At 49.7% G+C, this 23,391-nt stretch overlaps 1 protein-coding gene and 1 long non-coding RNA gene across 2 annotated transcripts; one reads left to right on the forward strand and one right to left on the reverse strand.

Annotated features, from left to right (window-relative positions):
• Positions 1–480: 480 nt before the first annotated feature.
• Positions 481–5,196, reverse strand: LOC121828015 (uncharacterized). Its single transcript, XR_006070403.2, has 2 exons — positions 1,334–5,196; positions 481–1,066 (listed from the first exon to the last, which is right to left on the reverse strand). It is a non-coding gene; the product is annotated as an uncharacterized LOC121828015 (long non-coding RNA).
• Cd8b (CD8 subunit beta) lies at positions 2,152–18,846 on the forward strand. The gene is made up of 6 exons (XM_006991006.4): positions 2,152–2,274; positions 5,192–5,554; positions 8,544–8,633; positions 13,465–13,554; positions 15,322–15,358; positions 18,163–18,846. Exons 1-6 carry the CDS (start codon positions 2,220–2,222, stop codon positions 18,173–18,175), a joined length of 648 nt encoding a protein of 215 aa, XP_006991068.3. The 5' UTR covers positions 2,152–2,219; the 3' UTR covers positions 18,176–18,846.
• Positions 18,847–23,391: the final 4,545 nt, after the last annotated feature.

The following is a 23,391-nucleotide window of genomic DNA, read 5'->3' on the forward strand; positions in this document are numbered from 1 at the left end:
AACAGTTTCTGAAGTGTCCCCAAACATACTTCTGCCATTCTGTGCTATATAAAGCAGCTTTCTCTGCATTGACAATTATAAAATCAAAATGTCATTCAACTCTGATGTTCTGTGTCCTGCAGTATCAAAATATTCAGGCCTGATTTAATTCTCCATGTAAAAATAAATAAGCACATCCGTCTCTGTAGTGTGCAAATTTGCTTCCATCATTAATAAATGGTAGCATTATATGCATATCAAAGAAATTATTTAAAATAATTTTATTGGGACCTAGAGAAACAGTCCAGTGGTTAAGGGTACTCGCTGCTCTTCCCAATGACCAGAGTTAGGCTCATAAAGGTGCCAGGTGGCTCATAAAGTCCTATAACTCCAGCTCCAGCATATTTGATACACTCTTCTAGCCGCTGAGGAAAAAACACACATTCTCACACTCCCACACAAAAATATAATCTTTTTAAAAAGTAGAATAAAACAAATTCATTAATGATTAGTTATCAGCAAATGGTTGCTTTGTATATATGTTTCATAGACCTATACCTGGGGACATGGAAAAATTTGGGGATCAGAAAGGGGTCACAATCAGAAAGAATTTAAGGAGCCTTGGGGAGGTGAATGCTGGAGGATCAAGAGTTCAAAATCATCCCTGGGCCTGAAACCCCTTCTCCAAAAACCAGAGGCCATTTACTAAGTCCGTCTGTTGTCCAGGTCCGTCGTGAGGAAGAAGTAAGTTCAGAGAAGCAGTTGAAGATGAGCAGGCGCCAGATTCTGGAACGAGGAGCCACTGGGGAGTGAACGGATCACTCATTTATCAGCTGACACTGTGTCCCTTCCCACGGTTCACTCTGTGATCAGTGAGTTTGAGCTGGATTCGAAGAACTCCTAGTGTGTGGGTGTCCTAGGACTGTCTACGCTGTGTACATCTGGGCCTTAGCAGGTCCTCCTGGGAACAGTGACTACGGGACAATATGGTGGAGACTAGGTGGGCTGTCAGAGACCTGAGGTCAGGACATGGTCACTCCCTCTTCCTCTCCAGAACTCTTGAACTCCTGCTTCGGTTCTTCCATACCTGTCACCAGGAACCCGAAGGAGTGGGAGAGAAGAGTGCATTTAGACACTGGGGTGACAGTGTCTGCCCCGCTGACAGCTTTAGCCGCCAGTGATGTCCTGTGCCCTCTTCTGAAACTCGAGCGTGTGCAGGGCCTGCCTGGCTGGTGCTCGCGGACACCTGCAACCCTCTGCGTCTGTCTTCTCCTAGCCCGTCTCCATCCTCCCTCTTCCCAGCAGACAGATCACCAAGGATCCAGTTTCCCCATGCAGCCCTCCTCCAACTCACCTCTGCCAGCCTCCACAGGCCAAACAGGGTCTCTTCACAGGTTCTTGATGGGCTTTGATCTCAAAACTAGTAAAGAAGCCCGAGGCATACAGCACTGTAAGGCAGGACAGGAGGGGAGACACCCGAAACTCACACACCCCAGGTCTGGGTTTGACCTTGCCTCGCTTTCTCGCTTTCAGGGCAAGGTCTGGGCCCCTCAGCAGCACTCCAGGTCGCCTCTCGGGCTCATTTCTCTGTGTGTCGGTTAGCTTTCCTTCCCCCTCAAAGGGTGTCTCGATCACTCCAGGGGCCAGCTGGACGCTGGCACTAGGAGGTTCTCCACAGCTGTTCTCCTTTCCTGAGCCACGCAGATGTAAAGCCTCAGTCTCTTGCCAACCACAGTGGACTGTCCTCAAACCAAGATGAGCCCCTCCTCCAGCCTGCTCAGAAAGAAATGAAGATGTGTCCGAATTAGGGCCCAGCTGCACAAAGCTGTGACTGGAACTCTGTGACTCAGTTATCCCAGTTGTCACAGGGTATCGGGCTTCTGTCTTGAGCCCTTCTCAGGGGCAAGAGGCATTACACAGGTCCAACTGCTTGGCATGACTGAGAGCTGTCACTTCCTGACCAGAAAGCAGAGTCCTGGTGGCCTCTTTGAAAAGTCAAAGCCTTTGATGCTGTCGAGGATGAAGACGAAGGCCATAGGGTACACACATATACGGACACACACACACACACACACACACACACACACACACACACACACACACCTCCGCTCCTCCCTGGCAGCCCCGCCCTCCTACTTCATCAGCTCCCCACCTCCCTTCCACTCAGGGTGCCCCACCCGCCCGCCCTGGCTCCTAACCCACCCTTCGACTGACGGAGCCCTGAGGGAGCAGGTGTCCTCATGAGCGCCAAGATGCAGCCATGGCTCTGGCTGGTCTTCAGTGTGAAGCTGGCAGGTAAGACCCAGAGTGGGCTAGCACAAGCCTGCACCAGAGCAGAGAACGTAGACCGGGCAGACTCCGCAACAGGAGGAACAGACAGGATCCAGGCTGTGGGAACAGGGCAGGCTGGTGGGGGGGAAGAAGATTCCACCCAGGAGCTCATTTTCCAGAAGCCGAGGGCAGAAGCCACCATTGCCCCACAGCCTGAACTGGAAGGGGAGAGAGGAAAGGAAGAAGAAATAAAAGAGGAGAGAGAAACCGAAGGGGAAACGTAGCTGCTTAGGGCGCATACAGGGATGTGCCCCATGCAGTTCTCCCGGGCCCAGGCCGGCCCAGGCCAGGGGCTGTAGACATACTCTTAGTAGGTCTGGGGAGGTGCTTCTAGCAAACTGGACAAACACTGCTGTACCTGTCTCAGGGACAGCTATGGTGAGGTGCTCACTACGACCCCCTCACCCTCCAGTGTCCTCTGGAGTCGGGGTCCTGCGCAGCAAGGCTCCCCCAAGAAGCAGCACTAGGCACGGCAGATGGGATGTTGGGGCTGGCACAGACGTGTGGCCTAAAGTCTGTCGTTGTGATCAGACCCAGTGAGTGTGCTTTTTAGAGGGAGACTCCTCGAATCTGCACTGGTCTGGCACCACCTGAAGCCCAAAACCGATTACAGAGTTGAGGGAGACAGGGCATGGCAGCCCCTGCCTCTGACCAGGCTAGCTCAACGACATCACAAAGGGAACAGAGGCAGGGCTATTCCAAGCCACTAAAGCTACTGCTGATCACTCTAGAAATGCCATCCCTCTGACAATGGAATCCGGGGCTACCAAACAGATCAAATGAGACCATGTGTGACTGGAAGCCTGGCTGTGCGTGTCCTCCGGGCTCATTGGAGGGTCTCCTGCCGTCTGTGGAGTTGTGGCCCCATTTTGCGTGCGGTTCAATTCCGAGGCTCTGAGCTCATTCGCCCAAGTCCTGTGACCTCGGTTTGAGTGTGAGTCCACTCCACACAGGCTGCGTGACCCTGAGAAGCTTTTCCTTGAGCTGTTTGCTCCCGGGTAAAATGAGTCTCTCCCCCGTAGGATTTGGTGAGGATCAAATCAGACAACACACACACTGTGCCTGACGCACTGCAATAAAGACTGGCGTGATCACTTCACATTAACGTCCCCAAAGAGGCCAGTAACCCAAAGCAATAAAAATGGCTGCCACGGCCCAGAAGTGGTAGCCTGATACTCAGGGGAAGGGAGATGTAGTGGCAACTGAGCCCCAGGGAAATATTCATTCTCTCCACGCGAGTGGAAGCTCAGAGTGGTCCGAGGGTGGACTCTGGGTTTAGTTCATCACATCAGTCCTAGGGAAGGCCGTGATGGCATCTTAAGACCTGAGCCACAACTATAGGCAGTCATCTCACCATTAACTCAAGCAGCTGGTTCTCCCGGGCTCACACACCCTCCGGTCCCTGGTCAGCCAACCCTGTCCTCTCTGTTATATCTTGGCCATGGCCCTCTGCTCCGAGCCAAAGAAAAAGGCTTTCTGGGTCAAAGTGGATTTGTTAGAACCCTCGTGGTCCTGGGTGTGAAAGAAACTTAGTCTGATCCTCCCTGAGACTTCACTTGGTGCCTAGAACATCCCGAGACCATAGACCTGCCAGCAGAGTGATGATGACCCGTGCGAGGGTTTCACACAGGTCCCTACCTCACTGTCCGCAGATGATGACCCGTGTGAGGGTTTCACTGTTCACATAGGATTTCACTTCTCTTTTTCTCCCTCAAACTCACAATGTGGCTCAGGCTGGCCTCGCACAATCCTTCTGCCTCAGCTTCCCAAGTGTTAGGATTCTGAGTGTGCACCACCATAGCCGCCTTCCTTTCTTTTCTTTCCAACCCTCCGCAGCAAGCAGGCCCATAGCACCAAGCCAAGCTGCCCTTCTTTCACAGGAGACCACGAACTTGGTGACTTCTGAGGTCCCACAGCTGGTACAGGGCAAAGGCGGTGTGCACGGCCATGCCTGCCACTCCTTTGCCTGCCCGTTCTTCTCATCTGAGACAAACGAACTCTCAGTCTTGCTTCTGCTCTGCCCCGAGGGGCAAGAAGTCCATGACAGGTCCATTGCGGGATTGGGGAGTAACAACCACCTGCAGGGTCAGCTCCTTGAACTAGGTCCAGAAATCTCACACTGCCCAAAGGAGCCTTGCCCTGGGCCTAAGACTCCAAATCCCTCTCCCAGTTTGCTCCAGGTCTCTGTCAGCTGCTTAGCACTACCAACGGCCTGTCTCTGCAGGGCCACAGCCAGGTGAGGCGGGCAACTAACTAGCTTTGGCTTTCGACATTGGCTCTTGGGAGTTGAATCCCGTGAGACTCCGAACAAGCTGATTTATTGCCGGTGTTTCCTCATCTGGGGAAGGGGGATAAACATCCAGGAGCCAGGGTGAGACTTGGTTAAGATGACTTATGCCAAGGGCCACAGGTGGAAGAGTAGATTGTCGGCCAGTTGCCTCAGTAAAGGCAGGCACAGGGAACCCTGCCCTGCAGTTGATGTTTGTGAGTTCAAAGACACCGACTGCTGTTAACACCCTGGCTCTTTCTCCAGGCAGACTCTCCCCTCAGTTTGCCTCCCAGACAAACTCATGGTGATTCTGAGGCCCCACCGCTGTGAGCAGAAATGTGTGCCAATGGTTTCTGCCCCTTCTCGTTTCTAGACGTTGAACTCAGGAGGTCAGGTTGGGTGGTACACACCTTTAGCTGCTGAGCTAGCTCACAAGCCCTCCCCCTACCGTCTCTCTCTTTTTTTGAAGACAGGTTCTGATGTAGCCCAGGCTAGCCTTGGACTCACCAGGTAACCAAACTTGAAGTTCTGATCCTCCTGCTGCAACCCACAGAGAGCTGAGATTACATGTATATAGCAACAGCCTGATTTACGTCTTCTGGTTTCTTGTAGCTCTCTGGAGCAGCTCTGCCCTCCTTCAGACCCCCAAGTCCCTGACCCTTCTAACCAATCGATCGGCAAAAGTGTTCTGTGAAGCTAAAAGTCTCCCTAAGACCACACTCATCCACTGGCTGAGGCAGCGCCGGGGACCCGCCAAGGAGAGGCGCTTTGAGTTCCTGGCCTCGTGGAACCCTTCCAAAGGAACCTCTGTGTATGGTGAAGGGGTGAAGAAGGAGGACATGATCATGTCTTCGGATATAAGCCGGTACATACTCGAGCTCAAGAGTGTGAAGCTGGAGGACAGCGGCACCTACTTCTGCATGATGATCGGGAGCCCCAACCTGATCTTTGGGATAGGGACGGAGCTGAACGTGGGTAAGCATGGTTTCAAGGCTATGAAGGAGCGTGCACACGCGCACGCATGCACACACACACACACACACACACACACACACACACACACACGGTACAGGGGCTGCCTGCTCTCAGTGAGCCCCCACTCTACACCCAGGACTAATCAAGCCACCTCTAAAACTAATAGGAAATACACACTGAGAGTTACCCAGGCCAAGCACCTTTGAGGATTGCATGTAGCTGTGTCCCTTAATGGGGCCACCCACCCAGCAGACGGTGTATTCTACTCCCGCTTTGGATGGGAAGCCGATGAGGTGAAAACAGATAGGTCAGTCAAAGGTGGGCGCTTGTGATTCGACACCCCAGTATCCCTGTAGGAACCCTGAGTGTACCTACAGACTCTCACTGCCTGGGTACATGTACACACACACACACACACACACACACACACACACACACACACACAGATCATTTCTGAGGTGGCAGAGAAGCGGTTTGTCCTCAGCATTCTTTGTAGGGTTCTATGGCTCAAATCCACACTTGCGGCTTCAGGGGATAAAGAAACTGGACCCCAGGCCTAGCCAGGCTACCAATCCATCACACGCCTTTCCCTTCCCCCAGCCTCAGTTCCCATACCTGGACAAGGCAGCTGCTGGCCCGCCTCTCTTTTTTCTAGTTCTCGGAAGATGCAGTTTCATTAATATGCAGAAGTACCTTGCAAATCATAGATGTGATCTTCCGTTTTCTAAGAGGCACCTAAGTAGGCAGAAAGAAGTGAAATGAGTTTCACGATGCATTTTATTGAACCCAATTTAGCAAAACAGGTAACTTATTTTTCATACATGGCGTTGGGTACATATTTTATGTGTGCAACGGATCTCTGTCCAGACTAACCACCCTGGACAGTAAGGATTCATCTCTTGGGGTGGAAAGCAATCCTCGGAGATTCTCTCAGGCCCCTGGTTGGCTGTAGTTCTTTCTCCAGCTCAGGCCAGGACTGGGCTTCTCACTGGTTTGCTTCCCGCTCACCTGGGGGCTGTGAGTCACAAGGGCACCCCAGCCACCCTCAGAAGGTAGGCCACTCGGCCTAGGGAGGCACAGAGACAGTTGGGGACAAGGCCAGAGTTACAATGAAAACCAACAAGGACAATAAAAACAGAGCGAGGTCCCCATGGCCTCTCTAGTCTCCGGTCTAACATGGTGGCGGGGAGAGGGGAGAGTAAGGTCGGGTTGTGTTTGTTTTATTATTTTTGTTTCTGTGAGCACCATGCCTTCCCAGTGCCTCGGGGTCTGAGAAAGGTGGATGTGCAATAAGAGCAGGTGATTTTTCCATCTCTACCTATCCTGGCTCTCCATGTTTCCAAGTCCTGTGTGCTGCCCAGAAACCCAGGGTCTGCAGTGTCTTCCCAGGGACAAGGACACCCAGAGCCTGAGCCTACCTGCCGGGCTGGAGGGTCCAAATGTTTTGGAGAAGTGTGGGTAGTATTGAGAGTGTTGGGAAAAACAGACCTTGTTCAGGCCCTCCGGCACACTGTGGGTTCCAAGGACCTGTCCCTCTAAAAAAAAAGACAGAGACAGAGAGGTCAAACCCATGGACCAGGAGGCATTGAGGAGACCTGAGGCAGAGTGAGATGAAATGAAAACAGAACAACGTCCTCTTGTCCCCACCCCCTCCCATCAGACCCAGGCTGCTGCGCCAGCCAAGGCCCTGGAGGCTACAGCTCGCTCCCTCCTGGGCTCACCACTGAGCAGCTGGGAGACTCCTGCTTCTTTCAGTGTGAGCGGAGGCAAACGGACCTGGTTTAGGAGTCTTGAGCGCTAAAGGACTTAACACCCAGCAGGGCTAGACTCTCGGACCTTGTCACTGCTAATGGCTGTCACTTTACAACAGCTCCTTGGCTCCAATGGTCAAAAGCCTGGCAGTGACCTAATGTGGTTATCTTTTGTCAGAGGTGGTACCGGAAATGGTCTTTCGGTTTTTCCTAGCCCGTCTCCTACTACTTTGCTGAAGGTGGAATGCAGGAGATCAGTTTTCTTGGCTAGCAAATGCTAAGGGTGACTGGTCCAGAGAAAGTCCAGACCTCAGAACCTCCTGGTCTCCCTGCTCAGTGCGTCCACTCCTACCTCTCTCCCAACCCCTCAGCGTGAGACACTGAATCAAAGCTGAGGAGAGGAGGCGCCATCCAGGAAAGGGGGAAGGGTCTGGAGTCCCAGTTTGTAGCTTATCCACCTCTCGTAACTGGTGGTGTTCCTGTAGGGAGGGACAACCATCTCCTTTCCACCAGCGTGGGGACTGGCAAGGAGGCTCAGAGATTGGTCATGCCAAAGGACCAAGGGGTCTTCTTGGTGTGGTTTGGTTTTTGCGACAGGATCTTTTTACATAGCCCTGGCTGCCCAGGTATTCATGTAGACTGGGTGAGGCTCCTCGGACTCACAAAGATCTACCTGCCTCTGTCTCTCAAGTGTTAGGATTAAAGGCGTGTTCCACCATGCCTGGCTGGACCAAGGACCTCAACCCAAGGTCTTCCGCCAAGCATAGTCATGCCTACTGCATCCTTTGCTGGGTATGCTGAGTTCTTGATTTCTCACGACATAGTAGAAGTCATCATCCTTTTTGTTTTTCAAGACAGGGTTTCTCTGTGTAGTTCCGGCTGTCCTGGAACTCACTTTGTAGACCAGGCTGGCCTCAAACTCAAAGAGATCTGCCTGCCTTTGCCTCCCTGGTTTTGGGAGTAAAGGCGTGGGCCACCACCTCCTAGCAGAAGTCATCTTTTTACTACGGATGGGAAGCTGAGGAACAGACGACTTAGCCCAGGCTACACAGTTGTTAATTATGGCACAAGGCTCTGGTGGCTCCATAGCCTCCCTCCAGTACTCCAGGCTATCCCCACCCACTGGCTCTACGTTCATCTGAGAACTGAGAACTCCATGCCCGGAAGAAAGGTGCACAGTCTGCCTGTGAGTCTTGCTGCTTACCTGCCTGACATATGGATCTTTCTTCTTTCTGCAGTTGAGGCCTTTCCTACCACTGCCCCGACCACCAAGAAGACCATCCTCAAGAAGAAACAGTGCCCATCCCCCAACCCAAAGGCCCAGAAGGGTAAGTTTCCCATCACTGCACCCACAGGGGGAAAAAAAAAAGGCAGCTTCCTACTTTTCCTTCCTCCTGGTACAAACACTGGCCAAGTCTTTGACCTGTAGCCTATTTCTCTAGCCCCAAGCTGGTGCCAACAAAAGGGGCACTGGGTATGACAGCAGGTCACAGTCCAGTGAGGCCACACCCACAAATCATCACAGAACAAGACGTTAAGGAAGATACAGCCCCCCCAAACCCCACAAACAGGTGCTCACAGCAGCACAATTCACCATAGCCAGAAAAGTGGGCACCCCCCAGATGTTCCTCACCTAATGCGTAGACTAACCAAACAGGGTACAGACAATACAAGGGCACGGAAAGAACGCAGTGCTGGGTTCACAGGACGGCTCAGGAAGTAGCGGCACTTGCTGCCAAGCCTGACAGTGTTCAGGACACAAGACCCACACGGCACAAAGAGAAAACGGACTCCTGCAAGGAAGGCATCCTTTACCTTCCACATGTGTGCCACGGCACTCAAATGCCCACACCGTATACTCAATCGGCAGATACATGTAATAAAAAAAAAAAAGAATTAAAGAATTAAGTACTGTCTGGGTATGGCGGTCCATGCCTATAGTCCTAACACTCAGGAGACTGAGGCAAGAGCACAAGTTCAAGGTCAGCCTGAGCTATGTCGAGAAGCCCTGATAAAGAAAGAAAGGAAGAAAGAAAGAGCAAGCCCAGATGTGGCGGCACACATCTGTAATCCCAGCACTCAGAAGGTAGAAGCAAAAGGATCAGGAGTTTAAAGTTATCCTCAACTACTTGTCACATTTGAGGCTAGCCTGGGCTATGTAAGACCCTGTCTCAATGCCCCTTGCCCAAATAATGTACTGTTACATGCTGAAGTTAGGATGAATCTTGAAAATGCACAGTGAAAGGTCAGTTATAAAAACAAAATGCAAAAACAAAAAAATCCACACATTTTAGCCAGGTGGGGTGGCACACGCCTCTAATCCCAGCACTTAGAGGCAGAGGCAGGTGGATCTCTATGAGTTCAAGGCCAGCCTGGTCTACAAAGCAAGTTCCAGGTCAGTCAGGGCAACATAGTGAACCCAGTCCTGACAACAGCGCAGACCCTACATACGTGAAGTGTCCATAGCTCTGAGGGTCACAGAGACAGAAGTAGAGGAAAGGCGGCCTGCAGGTGGGCACTGGGGAGCAATGAGGAGTCTTAACCAGTCCAGAGGGGTTGGGTTTGGTTTTGTCTTTCTGAAACTCTCAAAATGTCCCAAAGTTAGACAATGTGATGGCTTCACATCTCTAGGAAGATTCTAAAAAGCATTGAGTTTTTAGAATTTTACATAGCCAAGGCTGCCTGGAACTAACTTGAACCCAGGCTGACCTCAGATTCACAATCCTTCTGCCTTAGGCTCACAGGTTTGGGGATTATAGACTTGTACACCTGCTCAAAACTGTCTAGTTTAAACAGGCGGAGTTTCTGGTTTGCAAATCATATCACAATCAAGCTGTCAACAAACAAAAACTCCCAGGCCAAGGGCCAGCACTGCACTCCTTTCCAGGCTAACAAAGGACCTAACCCAAAGGGTAGGGCTCGGGCAAGCTGATGAGTGAACGCCAGGCGTCTCGGCTGGAGCAGGCTCATGCGCCGCACCCTTGAAGCCTTATGCTCAAATGTGTTTCTGGAAACATACTGACTTCCACCCCCAAAAGCTTCTGGTGACAAACAGAGTTCCATCTGCCGCTGTGCTGCCCAGAGAACAAACCACACCCCAGGACTGCTGGCTGCAGACCGAGTTGCTTCACTGCTACATACAAAGGCCCCAGAGGAGGTGCTCCCCGCAGGGTGGGGAGACAGGGAGGGGGCTGCCTCCCGAGGTCACCGTGGAGGTTTGGTGCCTTATGCCTGTAATCCCAGCACCGGGGAGGGTGAGGCCAGCAATCAGGAGTTCGAGATTATCCTCAGCTACAATGCAGTCTGGCTATATGAGACCCTGTCTCAAACAAATCAAAACACTAATCAAAAAAGAAAACCCAAATTTTTGAACAGAAAGCCTTTCTGTTATGAATATGAATATGAAAAGGAAGACAGAGTGACTTCATTTGTATAACATCTTATGCCCTGAAAACTTGATTAAAAGGATTGAGAGCCAGGCAACAAAAATACAAACCCCACAAAATACAGTCCCTGTTGGCCTAGTTTTTCAGAAGGCTGAAGCAGGGGGATCAGTTGAACTCCTAAGTGAGAGGAGGAGGAGGAGGAGGAGGAGTCTGAGCAACGTAGTGAGATACTGTCTCAAAAATGAATTAAGTCAGGCATGATGGCTTTTTACCTGTGATCAAGAGGATGAGGCAGGAGGATCAGTGTAAGTCGGAGGCTAGCCTGGACTCCATCGTAAATTCTAGACCAGGCTGATCTACAGAATGAGATCTTGTTTATAAGTACATTAAAAAAAAAAACCACACACACACATGCATACATATATACACAGAAATGGGAAGAGGGAAAGAAGAGAGCGGGGGAAAAAGAAGAGGGAGAGGGAGGGAAGGAAGGAGAGAGGAAGTAAGAAAGGAGAGAGGGAAAGGGAGAGAGAGAGAGAGAGAGAGAGAGAGAGAGAGAGAGAGAGAGAGAGAGAGAGAGAACTTTTATATAGAGAGGCAGCCATCAGTTGGAATAAATAACCATGCTCCCCAACCTCAGCAGCATCCCTGGCTTCCGTTTTCCTGTGGTCACTCTGCAGGAGCCTCCTTTGCCCCTGCCCGCCTCCTCTGTTACTCCACACTAGTCCACTACCTGGGAAATCAGGGGCGTATAACTCGCGTGCTGTCCATCATCTTCCCTCCCTTGAGCCTCACCAGCCGGGTGAGCCATAACCGATCTGTCAAGCTGTGCATCAGGACTCTGCCAGCTGAGCTAGATCCCCAGCCCAGGCCTTGGTTTCTCAAAACTACGAAGGGAGAGGGAATGAAAAAACAACTCCTTGCCTTCCGACCTCAAAAGCCGAAGCTTCCAGTTAGCGCTCTCCCTGGTGCACCTAGCCGAAATTCTCTTCCTCCCTCACGTGGAGGGCCTTCTAGACTTCTCCACCAAGAGTCCAAGCCTGCACTCTGTCCTTTCACCCATGACACCTCAGCCCTTCAGGGAGATCAACTATGGGGCTGATCTGAGACCAGAAAGTGTTGAAGAAGGTTCTAGAACATCAAGGATACAAGCCCTGCAGCTTAGCTAGCGTGCAAAAACTAGACAAGTGAACAGATGTCCGAATCACAGAACAGTCGTGCAAGCGGCTGATGCAAGCAAATAGGCTGAAGCGCACACAGAATCGGGACTGAAGTAAAATCAGTCATTCTCCCTCTCTCCCATGAAGACACACTGGACAGTCAAAAGTTAAGTGCCATCCACAAGGGCCGGTAAGGTGCACCTGCTGGGTGGGCGTGAAAACGAAGGCACCTGACAGTCTACTACAACCCAAATGGACAGAGTCTGTGGTTTAGTAGCCCCCATTTTCAGCTTCTGCCTCAGGAAGGCACCTGCATACACAAACGCTCCAGAATGTTCTCTGCGAGGCTGTTTATAAGAGTAAAGCACAGGAAACAGCTAAGATTCCCGCTGGTGGCTAAGTAAACAATGGTGTGCCCGCAGGACCACCTGTGACCCTGCTGGGGCAGAGCATGTGCCGGCATGATTAAAGGACGGGGAGGGATGCATTCACAGGGAAACAATGAACACGGCACAACCCGCTGTGCGAAAGGGAGAAAGCAAAGGGGCCCGGGATGCGGCTCAGTTGGTAGAGTGCTTGCCTAGCATGCACGAAGCCCTGGGCTCAATCCCTAGCCCGGCAGACGTGGTCATAATGGCCCATAAGTGTAATCCCAGCACTTGAGAGATGGAGACAGGAGAATCAGAAGTTCAAGATCATCCTTGGCCACAGTGAATTAGAGACCAGCCTGGGATACAGGAAATCTTATCTTTAAAATAAAAAAACACAAGACAGCAGCTAGGGAGAGGACTTTTCGGGTCAAAGTGCTTGCTGTGAAAGCATGAGGCCCTGGGTTTAGATCATGAGCACCCACATAAAAAGCTGGGGGACGTAGAGGCAGGAGAACCTCTGGGGCTTGCTGGCCCCAGTCTAGTGCCAGGCTTAGTGAGAGACTCTGTCTCAGGGGAAAGAGGTAGAGAGTGATAGGGCGGGACACCTGCCATCCTCCTCCGGTCTCCACACCCACACACATGTGCACACACCCCGTATGCACACTCGCATACACGTATATGAGCAAACAATGAAAATTGCACATACCTGTGAAAACTGTGTGTTTAGACGCAAAGGGGAGGATTACAACATTATCAGTTTTGGTCTGTGAGCATTCCAACCAGGTGTAAACTACAGTGAAAATATAGCTGTCTATTTTTTTTTTTTTTTTGTGAAATTCAAATAGTTTTTTTTAAATGAATAGTAACATTTTATTACTAGGCATGAGATGTATCTATTTCCTTTGAACACAAACAACTTCCGAGTTTTATTAGCACTTTAAAAATATGGATGTAACTTGACATTTTCCATGTGAAATTACCTGTGATATTTAAAGTGAATTTTAAAATCAACCAGAAGGAAGTGTGCTAAAAATACACCCAGTGGTGCTGGCTCCTGGAAGGGGAGTCAGACAGAGCTCCGTGAGTTCCAGGCCAGCCAGGGCTACAAACTGAGGGCTGCATAGTGAGATGCTGTGTCAAAAACCAGCAACAACAAGCCGACCAGTGGAACAGCCTGGGAGGAGGGCTGCTCCCTGCCTGCGTCTGAATCGGTGCTGAATACATGCCTCGTGTCTTTTTCAGGCCTGACGTGTGGGCTCATCACCCTCAGCCTGCTGGTGGCCTCCATGCTGGTTCTGCTGGTTTCCCTGAGTGTGGCCATCCATTTTCACTGTGAGTTGGTGCTTACAGGACATTGTGGGGGCCCCCATTTTGTCACCTAAAGTGTAGCTAGCCATACTTTCTTCGCTAGGGCAGCAGAGTAAACGGTAAATTTGCCCTGACAAACCTTATGGCTCCGCAAGTGGCCCTTTCTGTCTTTGAGGGACTTTGGGGGAGTGCAGGGACTCGAACCCAGGGCATGTTGGATGCTCTGTACCACAGAGACACACCACCCCACAGGCCCAGGAGGCCAACGTGAGACTCAGGCTGTCTCTGCAGTCAGATAAACCCTAGGTTTGAGCCCACTGACGTTGGTGTCAGCGGGGTTCAACTGCTGCACCCAAGCATAGACCACTGCCTACCTCCCACGGCTGCTATCTGTGACGTCCTCAGGGCCCATGTGCTGGGTAGATGGGGGGGGGGGGGCGTGGCTTGTGGGCAGTAGAGATGAAAGCCCAGTGCCCAAAAGAGCTCACCTGTGGCCTTTGAATGGTGTTCCTAGAAGGGTGTGTGTCCCCACACTCCTGCTTAGGGGCACTGCTCTCAGCTCCTCTGTCCCCCAGGCCCTGCAGGCACTGGCCTCATAAAATGGACAGGAAAGCAGAGGAGAGAGGCCAGACTACCCGTGGTCCCTCTGTTCGTTCACCTCTGCCACCGTGAGCACATCCCTTTTCCTCCCTGGGTATCTATGATGGGAAGAGGGAAGCGTCAGGGACACCAGCCAGATCAGAGGTTCTTAACTTTTCCAAGGTCGCAGATCCCTGTGAATTTCTGACGGGTCGTGGGCCCCATCCCCAGAGAACTGTAGCTGAGGGCCTGAGTACTTTGCTATACTGCTGTCTTCACACACAAGTCTGTGTGTACCCCATTCTAAGAACCCCAGTGGTCGGGCTGAGCCTGGTGCACATGCCTGCAATCCCAGTGCTTGGGATGTAAAGGCAGAAGGATTAGGAGTTCAAGGCTAGCCTTGGCTACATAGTGAATTTGAGATTTGAGGCCAGCCTGGGCCACCTAAGATCCTGTCTCAAAAACAAATAAAAGCATTCTGTGGAAGTGAACACAACACACTTCTCTTTCCATCCTGCATCCCAGGAGCCGCTTTGGATGCCTCTGAGCTCTGGCGCCTGGCCAGCTGCAAAAGGCAATGACATTTATTATGTGTTATTGAGATTTGAACCTAAGGCCTTGTGTCCCACCACTGTGCTGCCCGCCCTCCAGGCCCCAAGAAAGCTTATTTAAGGTAAAACTGGCCGGGCAGTGGTGGTGCATGCCTTTAATCCCAGCACTTGGGAGGCAGAGGCAGGCGGATCTTTGTGAGTTCAAGGCCAACCTGGTCTACAGAGCGAGATCCAGGAGAGGCACAAAGCTACACAGAGAAACCCTGTCTCAAAAAACCAAAAAAAAAAAAAAAAAAAAAAAAAAGATAGAACTGGAGTAGATGAATTTCATTAAAACTCTGGCATTAGCTACATGGCTTTTAGGCAAGTTATTTGACAATTCATATGCTCCGTGCCTCAGTTTCCACACACGTAAGATGGATATAGTGGTAGTAGAATCTAGTAGCATGCATGAAGGCTCTTAAAAAATGTGGAATGAATGAATGATTTTAAATACTTTAAACCTATATAAGCAAACAACAACAAAAGTGTGAAATATGAAGAATTTGGGGCCCACCCTAGCACCACAGATGTTGGTTAACCCTGCCATCTTCCTCTCGGGCTCCGAGGCTTGATGCTGGTGACCAGCAAAGCACTGACTTGCCTTTCTCTGCTCTTCCAGGCCAGCGCAGGAAAGCCCGAATTCGCTTCATGAAACAGTACGTGCTGTTCTCCAAAAAAGCCAGGAAATGGGGTGGGGGGACTGAGGGTGTGGATGACTTGGCAGACTACTTGCCTAGCATGCTCAAAGCCCTGGGTTCAGTCCCCAGCACCATGTGAACCAAGCATAGTGATTTACTCCCGGCACTAGGAGGTGGATTACAAGTTCAAAGTCACCGGGTGTGGTAGAGCACATCTTTAATCCCAGCACTTGGGAGGCAGAGGAAGGCTGATTTCTGGGAGTTTGAGGCTAGCCTGGTCTACATAGTGAGTTCCAGGACAGCCAGGGCTACACAGAGAAAACATGTCTTGAAAAGAAAAAAAAAAAGGAAGAAGCTCAAAGTCAAAGTCATTCCCTGCTATATAGTACCAGGCCAGCCTGAGGCTACAAATCCTAGCTCAGAAGTAATTAACCAGCTACGTAAATTTAAAAATACATGAAAAAAGGTCGTGTATTTTTACCTGTCAACCTTTAGCAGGAGCTAGAGGCTTGTACAAGACAGAGGCTGTGTCTGCTCCTTAACGTCAGGTCTAGGATCCCATCCTCAGGCTCAGACAGTGTTCTTGGATTTGATTTGTTGTTGTTTTGAGACAAGGTCTCCCCTATTCCATGCTGGTCCTGAACTTGCTATTTGCTAAGACTGACCTTTAACTCCTCATCTTCCTACCTCCACCTCCTGAGTGCCAGGACGGCACACATACCACCATGCTGAAGAACAAAATCAGGGCTTGGCGCACACAGGGAAATGCTCTACCGATTGAGCCCCAGCCCGCAACCCTTGGATGTGATGTTTCCCTCCAACACAGAAGCTGTTTCACATCTGCCAACCAATCATACATATCAGTTTGATCCCCAGAACATCTACACACACACACACACACACACACACACACACACACACACACACACACACACACACAGAGGTTTGAAGAAAGAAAGGACCATGTCTCCAAATGGAAGGGGGCAATAGAACCTTGTGCTCAAGGGAGAGACAGGCATACATCTGAAATGGCAGCAAGCATCTTTACCCACTGAACAATCTCTCCGGCCCTGCCTGATATATTTTATAGGCCGTTTGTAATTATAGTTTAGGTGGTGAGCAAGTTCTGATGGTGACCTGGTTCTGCAAGCTCTGGGCTGGAATTAGATACCACCTTCACCTAACAGACGAGAATCATAACGTGAGAGCTTCTAAGACTCCGGAGAGTTCTGGGCCAAAAGCCTCCCCTTGTGGCCTTTGTAGAGAGCCAGCCCAATCCTGGCACTCCCTATGTTTGTCCCAACATGTCTTTTCATTTCCACCCGCTCCCCAGTGACCTGACAATGCCATTTTTGAAGAAGCTGGTGATGGGATGCTGAGATTCGACAACCAGGAGTTCTGTGGACCAGTGAGGCAGAGAGTGTGCACAGCGTGGTTTTGTGTGTGTGTGTGTGTGTGTGTGTGTGTGTGTGTGTGTGTGTGTGTGTGTGTGTTTGGGGGGTCCTGAGCCCCCCTCCTTGCTTGGGGCAGCTTTGCTCACACCTATGATTTGTTTTTACACTTGCTTATAATTTGTACTGATTGGCAAGGTTGCAAACAGCTGTAAACCGGCACCTAAGAGGTGAGGCAAAAGGATCAGGAATCCAAGATCGCAGCCAGTTTGTCTCAAAAAGAAAAAAAAAAAGAAATTTAACCAGACTTGGCAGTGCAGACCTTTAGTCTTGGCACTTGGGGGACAGAGGCAGAGGCAGGCAGATCTCTGTGAGTTTGAGACCAGCCTGGTCCACATATCGAGATCCAAGAATATGTAAAGAGACCCTGTTTCAAAACACCAAAAAGAAAGTGAACAAAAATGTTTGCAGATTTATTTACTTGAGGATGTGTGTGTGTGTGTGTGTGTGTGTGTGTGTGTGTGTGTGTGTGTGTGTGTCTTGAGACAGGATCTCAAAGGCTGGCCTTGAGCTCATTGTAAACTCCTGATCCTGTAAAGTTGGGTTGTGGCTTCCAAGCCTTTGGAAACCCCTTCTAGTTCTGCTGTTATGGTCCAGGTATGGACACAACAGCCCCTGGGCCTCACAGATCACCTATTAGCAAACTCAAGTTGCAATTTGAGGCAGATATTCCCAACCTTCCATTGTCATAGCTCATCCTCACACCAATGGCCCATCACCTCTGGACTCCTGTGTGCTCTTGTAAGTCAGCTCATCCTAGAAAGGGCTTCAAGAAGCAACATCATTCAAAGCCAGGGGCTTTTAATATTTTTTAAAAATGTTTCTTTATTATGTTTGTACATGTGCGCTCTGGCAGGTCAGAACTACTGGTACTGGATATTGAACTCAGATCATCAGACTTGGAAGCAAGCACCTTAACCACTGAGCTATCCTACTGGCCCCAAAGCTAGAGTGGTTTTGAGCTATATTTGTGTGTGTTATTTTGTTGTAGTTTGGTTTTCTTTGTTATTGTTTTGTTTTGCTTTTTTTTTTTTTTTTTTTTTTTGAGACAGGGTTTCTCTGTGTTACTTTGGAGCCTGTCCTGGATCTCACTCTGTAGACCAGGCTGGCCTCTAACTCACAGAGATCCACCTGGCTCTGCCTCCAGGAGTGCTGAGATTAAAGGAGTGCGCCACCACCGCTCGGCATTTTTTTTTTTTTTTGCCTTTTAATCCTTTTAATGACAGAGACGGGCCCTAAAAAACCATCCTAACATAAAGCTCTCAGCCCCAGGCTCACCTGCTTCCTCCTGCATCTGCCATTTGCTTCTGCTACAGAAATGCAGTGTCATAAGCCTGAAAGGGAGTCTTACAGTTGGCTCTTGCTTCCCAGGTTTCACAAATGATCAGTGCCCACAACACTGATATCCTGCCACAAAAGGATCGTGACAGCGCTCAGTCAGCAAGATCTGGACAAACAAGGGAAGGGTTCATTCAACGGTGGAGACTCACTGCCTTGATGAAGCCTCCTGCCTTGAACTACCGCCAAGCTCTGTCTATGGACCGCATGCATTGGAACCGCTTGGTGGTTCACCTGGAGTCTCACAGAGACGGCCCCAGCATCCAGAGTCACTCACAGAGTGTGCCGAAGAACCAAGAACTCCCACCATGACCCCCCTGTGGTTCTTGTACCCTTCTTGGACTGGACCTTGGATGGTGGCCTTTCAGCCACCATCTTTGTAAGTTGCTTGGTAGGGCAGCATTTTGGGCTCTTTGGCCTCTCATGGGAGAGAGCTGGGGACCAACCATGGGTCTTCCCAGAGAAGACTGCCCATCTTCATAGGGAGAAGCCAGCTTGAGAATGAGGCTTCCTGCAAACAGATGCTGGGCTCTGGGCAGCCATCCTGGTCTCTCGGGGCTTCCTGGGGGTCAGGAGACACACTTCTACTTCGTCTCATAGTAGGAAATTCTTAAGTTTCACTTCTTCTCTCTCACGGCTTGGATACTTCTCTCACTCTCTGGCGTTTTTATGAAAATGTCGTGGCTCTAAAAATAAAGTCCCGTGTTAAAGATACAAGTGGTTCCTCTGACATACAAGGACAGCCTCTCTACAGCAAAAGTGTCAACTTAGGAAAAAAAAAAAAAAGGCTTCGGAGTGTAGAACACTAGTCTAAATGCACAAAGTCCTGGGTTCAGTCCCCAGCCCAGGGTGGGGGGTTCATTTAGTATGTTCTCATCTTACATCTAAGACCCTCATTTGGTCATATAATGTGTCCTTAACTTGAATTGTGGATGAAGACAGATTAGGAAGTACCCAGGACTCCCAATGCCAGGTCATGTGGCTTTGGGGCCACTACACACACACACACACACACACACACACACACACACACACACACACACGTGTTTTCACCTGCAGCGATACAAATTCTTTTGATAGGAAAGAGCAGGTGTTTGTTCCAGTCGTTGGAGGGCTTTGGAGTCTGTTAGCAAAAAAAGAGAGTGCTTTGTTTATTTATTTATTTATTTATTTTTGAGACAGGGTCTCACTATGTAGCTATGGCGTGCATAGAACTCAATATGTAGATGAGGCTAGCCTTAAACTTGCAGAAATCTACTGGCCTCTGGCACCCAAGTGTGGGAATAAAGGTGTGAGCCCTACACCTGGCAATTATAAAAATATTTTAGTGTGTGTGTGTGTGTGTGCGCGTGTGTAGGTAAGTAGGTAGGTCTGAGAACAGCTTTTAGAAGTTGGTTCTCACCTTGCGCTGTGATTCCAAGCATAGAACTCAGGTCATGGGGCTTGCACCTTTACCTACTGAGGCGTCTTACCAGACGATCCTGACCAACTTTTTCTTTTGAAGAATGAGCTTTCTTGTGGTATATGGAGGTTTCACAGATCAGTAGCCATTATGTTCCTGGAGATATTCAGGTAAAATTTTGGTTTTTTGGTTTTTCTTCTATCATAAGATAAGGGAAAAAGAACAGGCATACTTTATACACTGCTGACAATCACAGAGAGGAACTTTTGGTAGGTAACAGGCTTTACAGATTAGAGCCATAAGAACCTACCACCTCATGTCCCCATATGTCCCTCCCTATTTTTAGCACTTGCTCAGGAAGGTTCAGCCCCAGAGACTCCTGCATCAAGACCACCTTGTACCAAAGCAAAGGTGTAAAACCAGAGTTAAGATAGGTTCGTTTGCTAAGCATGTTTTAGCCTCTGTGGCCAAAGAGGGATTGACCAAGGAGCAACCGCTGAACTGGAGTCGGGGTGGAGAGGAAGAACCCCAAATTTTAAAAGCCTCTCCATTTGCCTCCACATGGCCTCTAGCCGTTTAGGACGATTGAGGCAAAAGCAACGGGCGCGTGCAGAATTCCCAGAAGCATCCTGCCTGCTCTTCACGGCCACTTCAGAGAAGGGCCAGGGCACACTGGGCTGTGTTCTGAGGTCTCGGAGAGTCACAGAAGCAGAGATGGCTCCAGAGGAAGGGCAGCACAAACCCCCTCCCGCCTCTGAGGCGCAACTGAGGCAGAACTGGGTGTGGGGGCTGAGAGTCAGACGGTGTAGGTACACGAGGTCCTCAAGTGAAGCAAATGCCTTCTGCAAACGTCAGGCCGTGCCCCAAGACTGCTGGGAGAATAGAAAAGGGTCAAGGCAGTCTCTTGCTCTAGCCACACTGTGTCAATGGTAAGTCTGAGACCCAGGCTGCGTATAGATAGCTTCTGCTTCCTGAAGGCTCATACCCTGTCCGCAGCGGAAGGAAGAGCGCGCCGCACAGTCGCTCAGGCCACCCCAGGCTGTGATATGTGAGCATCTCCCTGCCTCTGTCTCTGCAATTACATTTGCTTGTTTACAAGTTCAGGTGGGGCTGGGCTGGCAGGAGGTGGTTGGCTGCACGCTGAGCTGGATCAGGCGCGCTGCCAAGGGTTGGGGGCTGTGATGAGGTCTGTACTCAGCACCCGACTATTATTGTACAGAAGAGGGAACTGAGCTGTCACTACTGCCTATAAGTTTTTACTAGATACATTCGGCTGCCATGTTGGGCCTGGCCTTCATTTTAAATAGGTCACATGCTGTGCACAAAGAAAAACTCATTGAATTGTTCCTTGTGGTTTTGCTTGCTTGGTAGCTTAGAATTAGAAACACTCAAAGGTCAAAAAAAAAAAAAAATGATCTCAAAACCCTGGGTTCAATACCCAGCATGTAAGAAAAAAATGAAAGGGTGGGGTGATGAGGAACCAGTTACATAAATTATGGTTCAGCTTTATAAATGAATTTATACCGCTGTTAAGAAATGTGTTATCTAGGCGCCTTTAATCCTAGCACTCAAGAGACAGGTGGATTTCTGTGAGTTCAGGGCCAGCTAGGGCTACATGGTGAGACCTTGTCTCAAAGTATATTTATTTTATATTTATAATATAAAATACAAAGGAAAAAGAAAGTGGTGGTGCACGCCTTTAATCCCAGCACTCGGGAGGCAGAAGCAAGCGGATCTCTGTGAGCTCAAGTCCAGCGGCAGTCTACAGAGTGAGTTCCAGGACAGAGAAACCCTACCTCAAAAAACAAAAGGGGGGGGGAGAGGAAGAAAAGAAGGAAGGACTGAAAGAAGGAAGGAAGGAAGGAAGGAAGGAAGGAAGGAAGGAAGGAAGGAAGGAAGGAAGGAAGAAAGAAAGAAAGAAAGAAAGAAAGAAAGAAAGAAAGAAAGAAAGAAAGAAAGAAAGAAAGAAAGAAAGAAAGAAAGAAAATGTAACCCCACTCTTCTACAAATTGGATTTTTGTCTAATGATCGACAGAGCCTCCAAGTATATGTTTTATATGCATAGAAAAGGGCCTGTAAGAATTTACTCCAAGAGATGACTCAGTGATTAAGAGCACTGACTGTTCTTCCAGAGGACCCAGGTTCAATTTCCAGCATCTGCATGGCAGTGCATAACCATCTGTAACAAGTTCCGGGTGGACCCAATGCCCTCTTCCGGCCTCCACGAACGCCAGGTGTGAAGGAGTCCACAGAGATTCATGCAGGCAAAAGACCATATACATACACATAATTTATTTTATTTTTTTTATTTTTCAAGACTGGGTTTCTCTGTGAAACAGTGCTGGCTGTTCTGGAACTCATTCTGTAGACCAGGCTGGCCTCGAACTCACACAGATCTGCCTGCCTCTGTCTCCTGAGTGCTGGGATTAAAAAAGGAATTTACTTTAAGCTGTTACTGGCAGTAACTTTGGAGAGTTTCCATTTCTGCTTTATAAAACCATCCTCCAGGGACTGAGGATGTAGCTCAAGGGTTGACTGTTTGTCTGGTGTGCACAAAGCTCTGGGTTCAATCCCTACCACCTTACAAACCCAGTGTGGTGGGGAGCGTGCCTGTAACCTCAGTACTCAGGAGACAGAGACAAGGTGGATCAGAAGTTTAAGGCCATCGTTAGCTACATAATACATTTGAGACATCATCCCAAAATAAAGCAATAAAAATAAAACTCCAAGTATAGAACATTGCAAAAATGAGTAAGATTAGTATTTGAGCTGATTTTGTATGGATCTGTGCTTTCATATATTAATTTTATGACGATGGAGACAAAATTTTGGAAAAGGCCCATTGCACTTGTAAAAAAAAAATTAGACCATCCAAACAATTCTTCCATAAATGTAGCATGAAACTTAATGTAGCATGTCCCCTTACTTGCAGCCTGAATGGCCTTGGCTGTGAGCTGGGATCTCCAGTGTTAGTAGTGTCTCCCTCTCTGCCCTGTGGTGGGTCTGGATTTACAAGAGCAAGGAGAAGCATCTGGAAGTAGCACTGGTGTCCTCCTCTGCCTCCTCCAGAGAAAAGCAGCTGCAGGTGTGCTGCCCACCAGGCCCATCCACGGAGGCAGGGGGGCTCCGGCACCAGCCCCGTCTTTCATCCTTACTCATGCGCTCCCGACCACAGCAGCTCATCTGCACTATAGGAAGTGGGCGACTTGTTTTCAGAAAGAGATTCCCCAGCTCTTGCGGGCTGAGAAGCAGATCCGAATCTACCACCCAGTCAAAGAGAAAGAGAGAAACAGCCCTGGGTTCACAGGCCTCTCCAGGCGGTAAAGGACAAGGAGACTTCCTCTGTCATTTCTTGGGAAACCTCCTCAGCTCATCACTGACGCGCTGTGGGACATGAGTCACTGTTTCCTGAACTCTTCCCATAGCACGGCGCAGGGACTCCCATCTGAATCCAAAGTCTCAAAAGGGGGGGGGGGGGGGATGGACATGTGCGGGACACCTCTGTTCCTGTTGTTGTTTTGTGTTTTTGCTGTTGTTTGGGGGAGGTTGTTTGTTTTCCGGTTTTGGTTTTTGTTGTCTTTCGGAGACTGGGTCTCACGTGGTCCTGGCCGACGACTTGCTACGGAGTCTTGAATGTCATTGAACTGTTAAATCCTCCATCTTCCTTCCTCCTCCTACCAAGCGCCATTTAAAGGAACATGCCACTGTGCCTGGCTGCTTTGGTTTGAGATAGCCTGTTCCTTGTGGGGGACTGAGCCCTCCTCCTTGGGAATCTTCATACTAGTTCAAATATACTTATTTGGGTCACCTTCCGCATGTCCAGCTCTCCCTGTGCATGGCTCAGGGGTACACCATGGGCA

Source organism: Peromyscus maniculatus, chromosome 3 (genome assembly GCF_049852395.1).
Source record: "Peromyscus maniculatus bairdii isolate BWxNUB_F1_BW_parent chromosome 3, HU_Pman_BW_mat_3.1, whole genome shotgun sequence".
NCBI classification, from domain to species: Eukaryota; Metazoa; Chordata; class Mammalia; order Rodentia; family Cricetidae; genus Peromyscus; species Peromyscus maniculatus.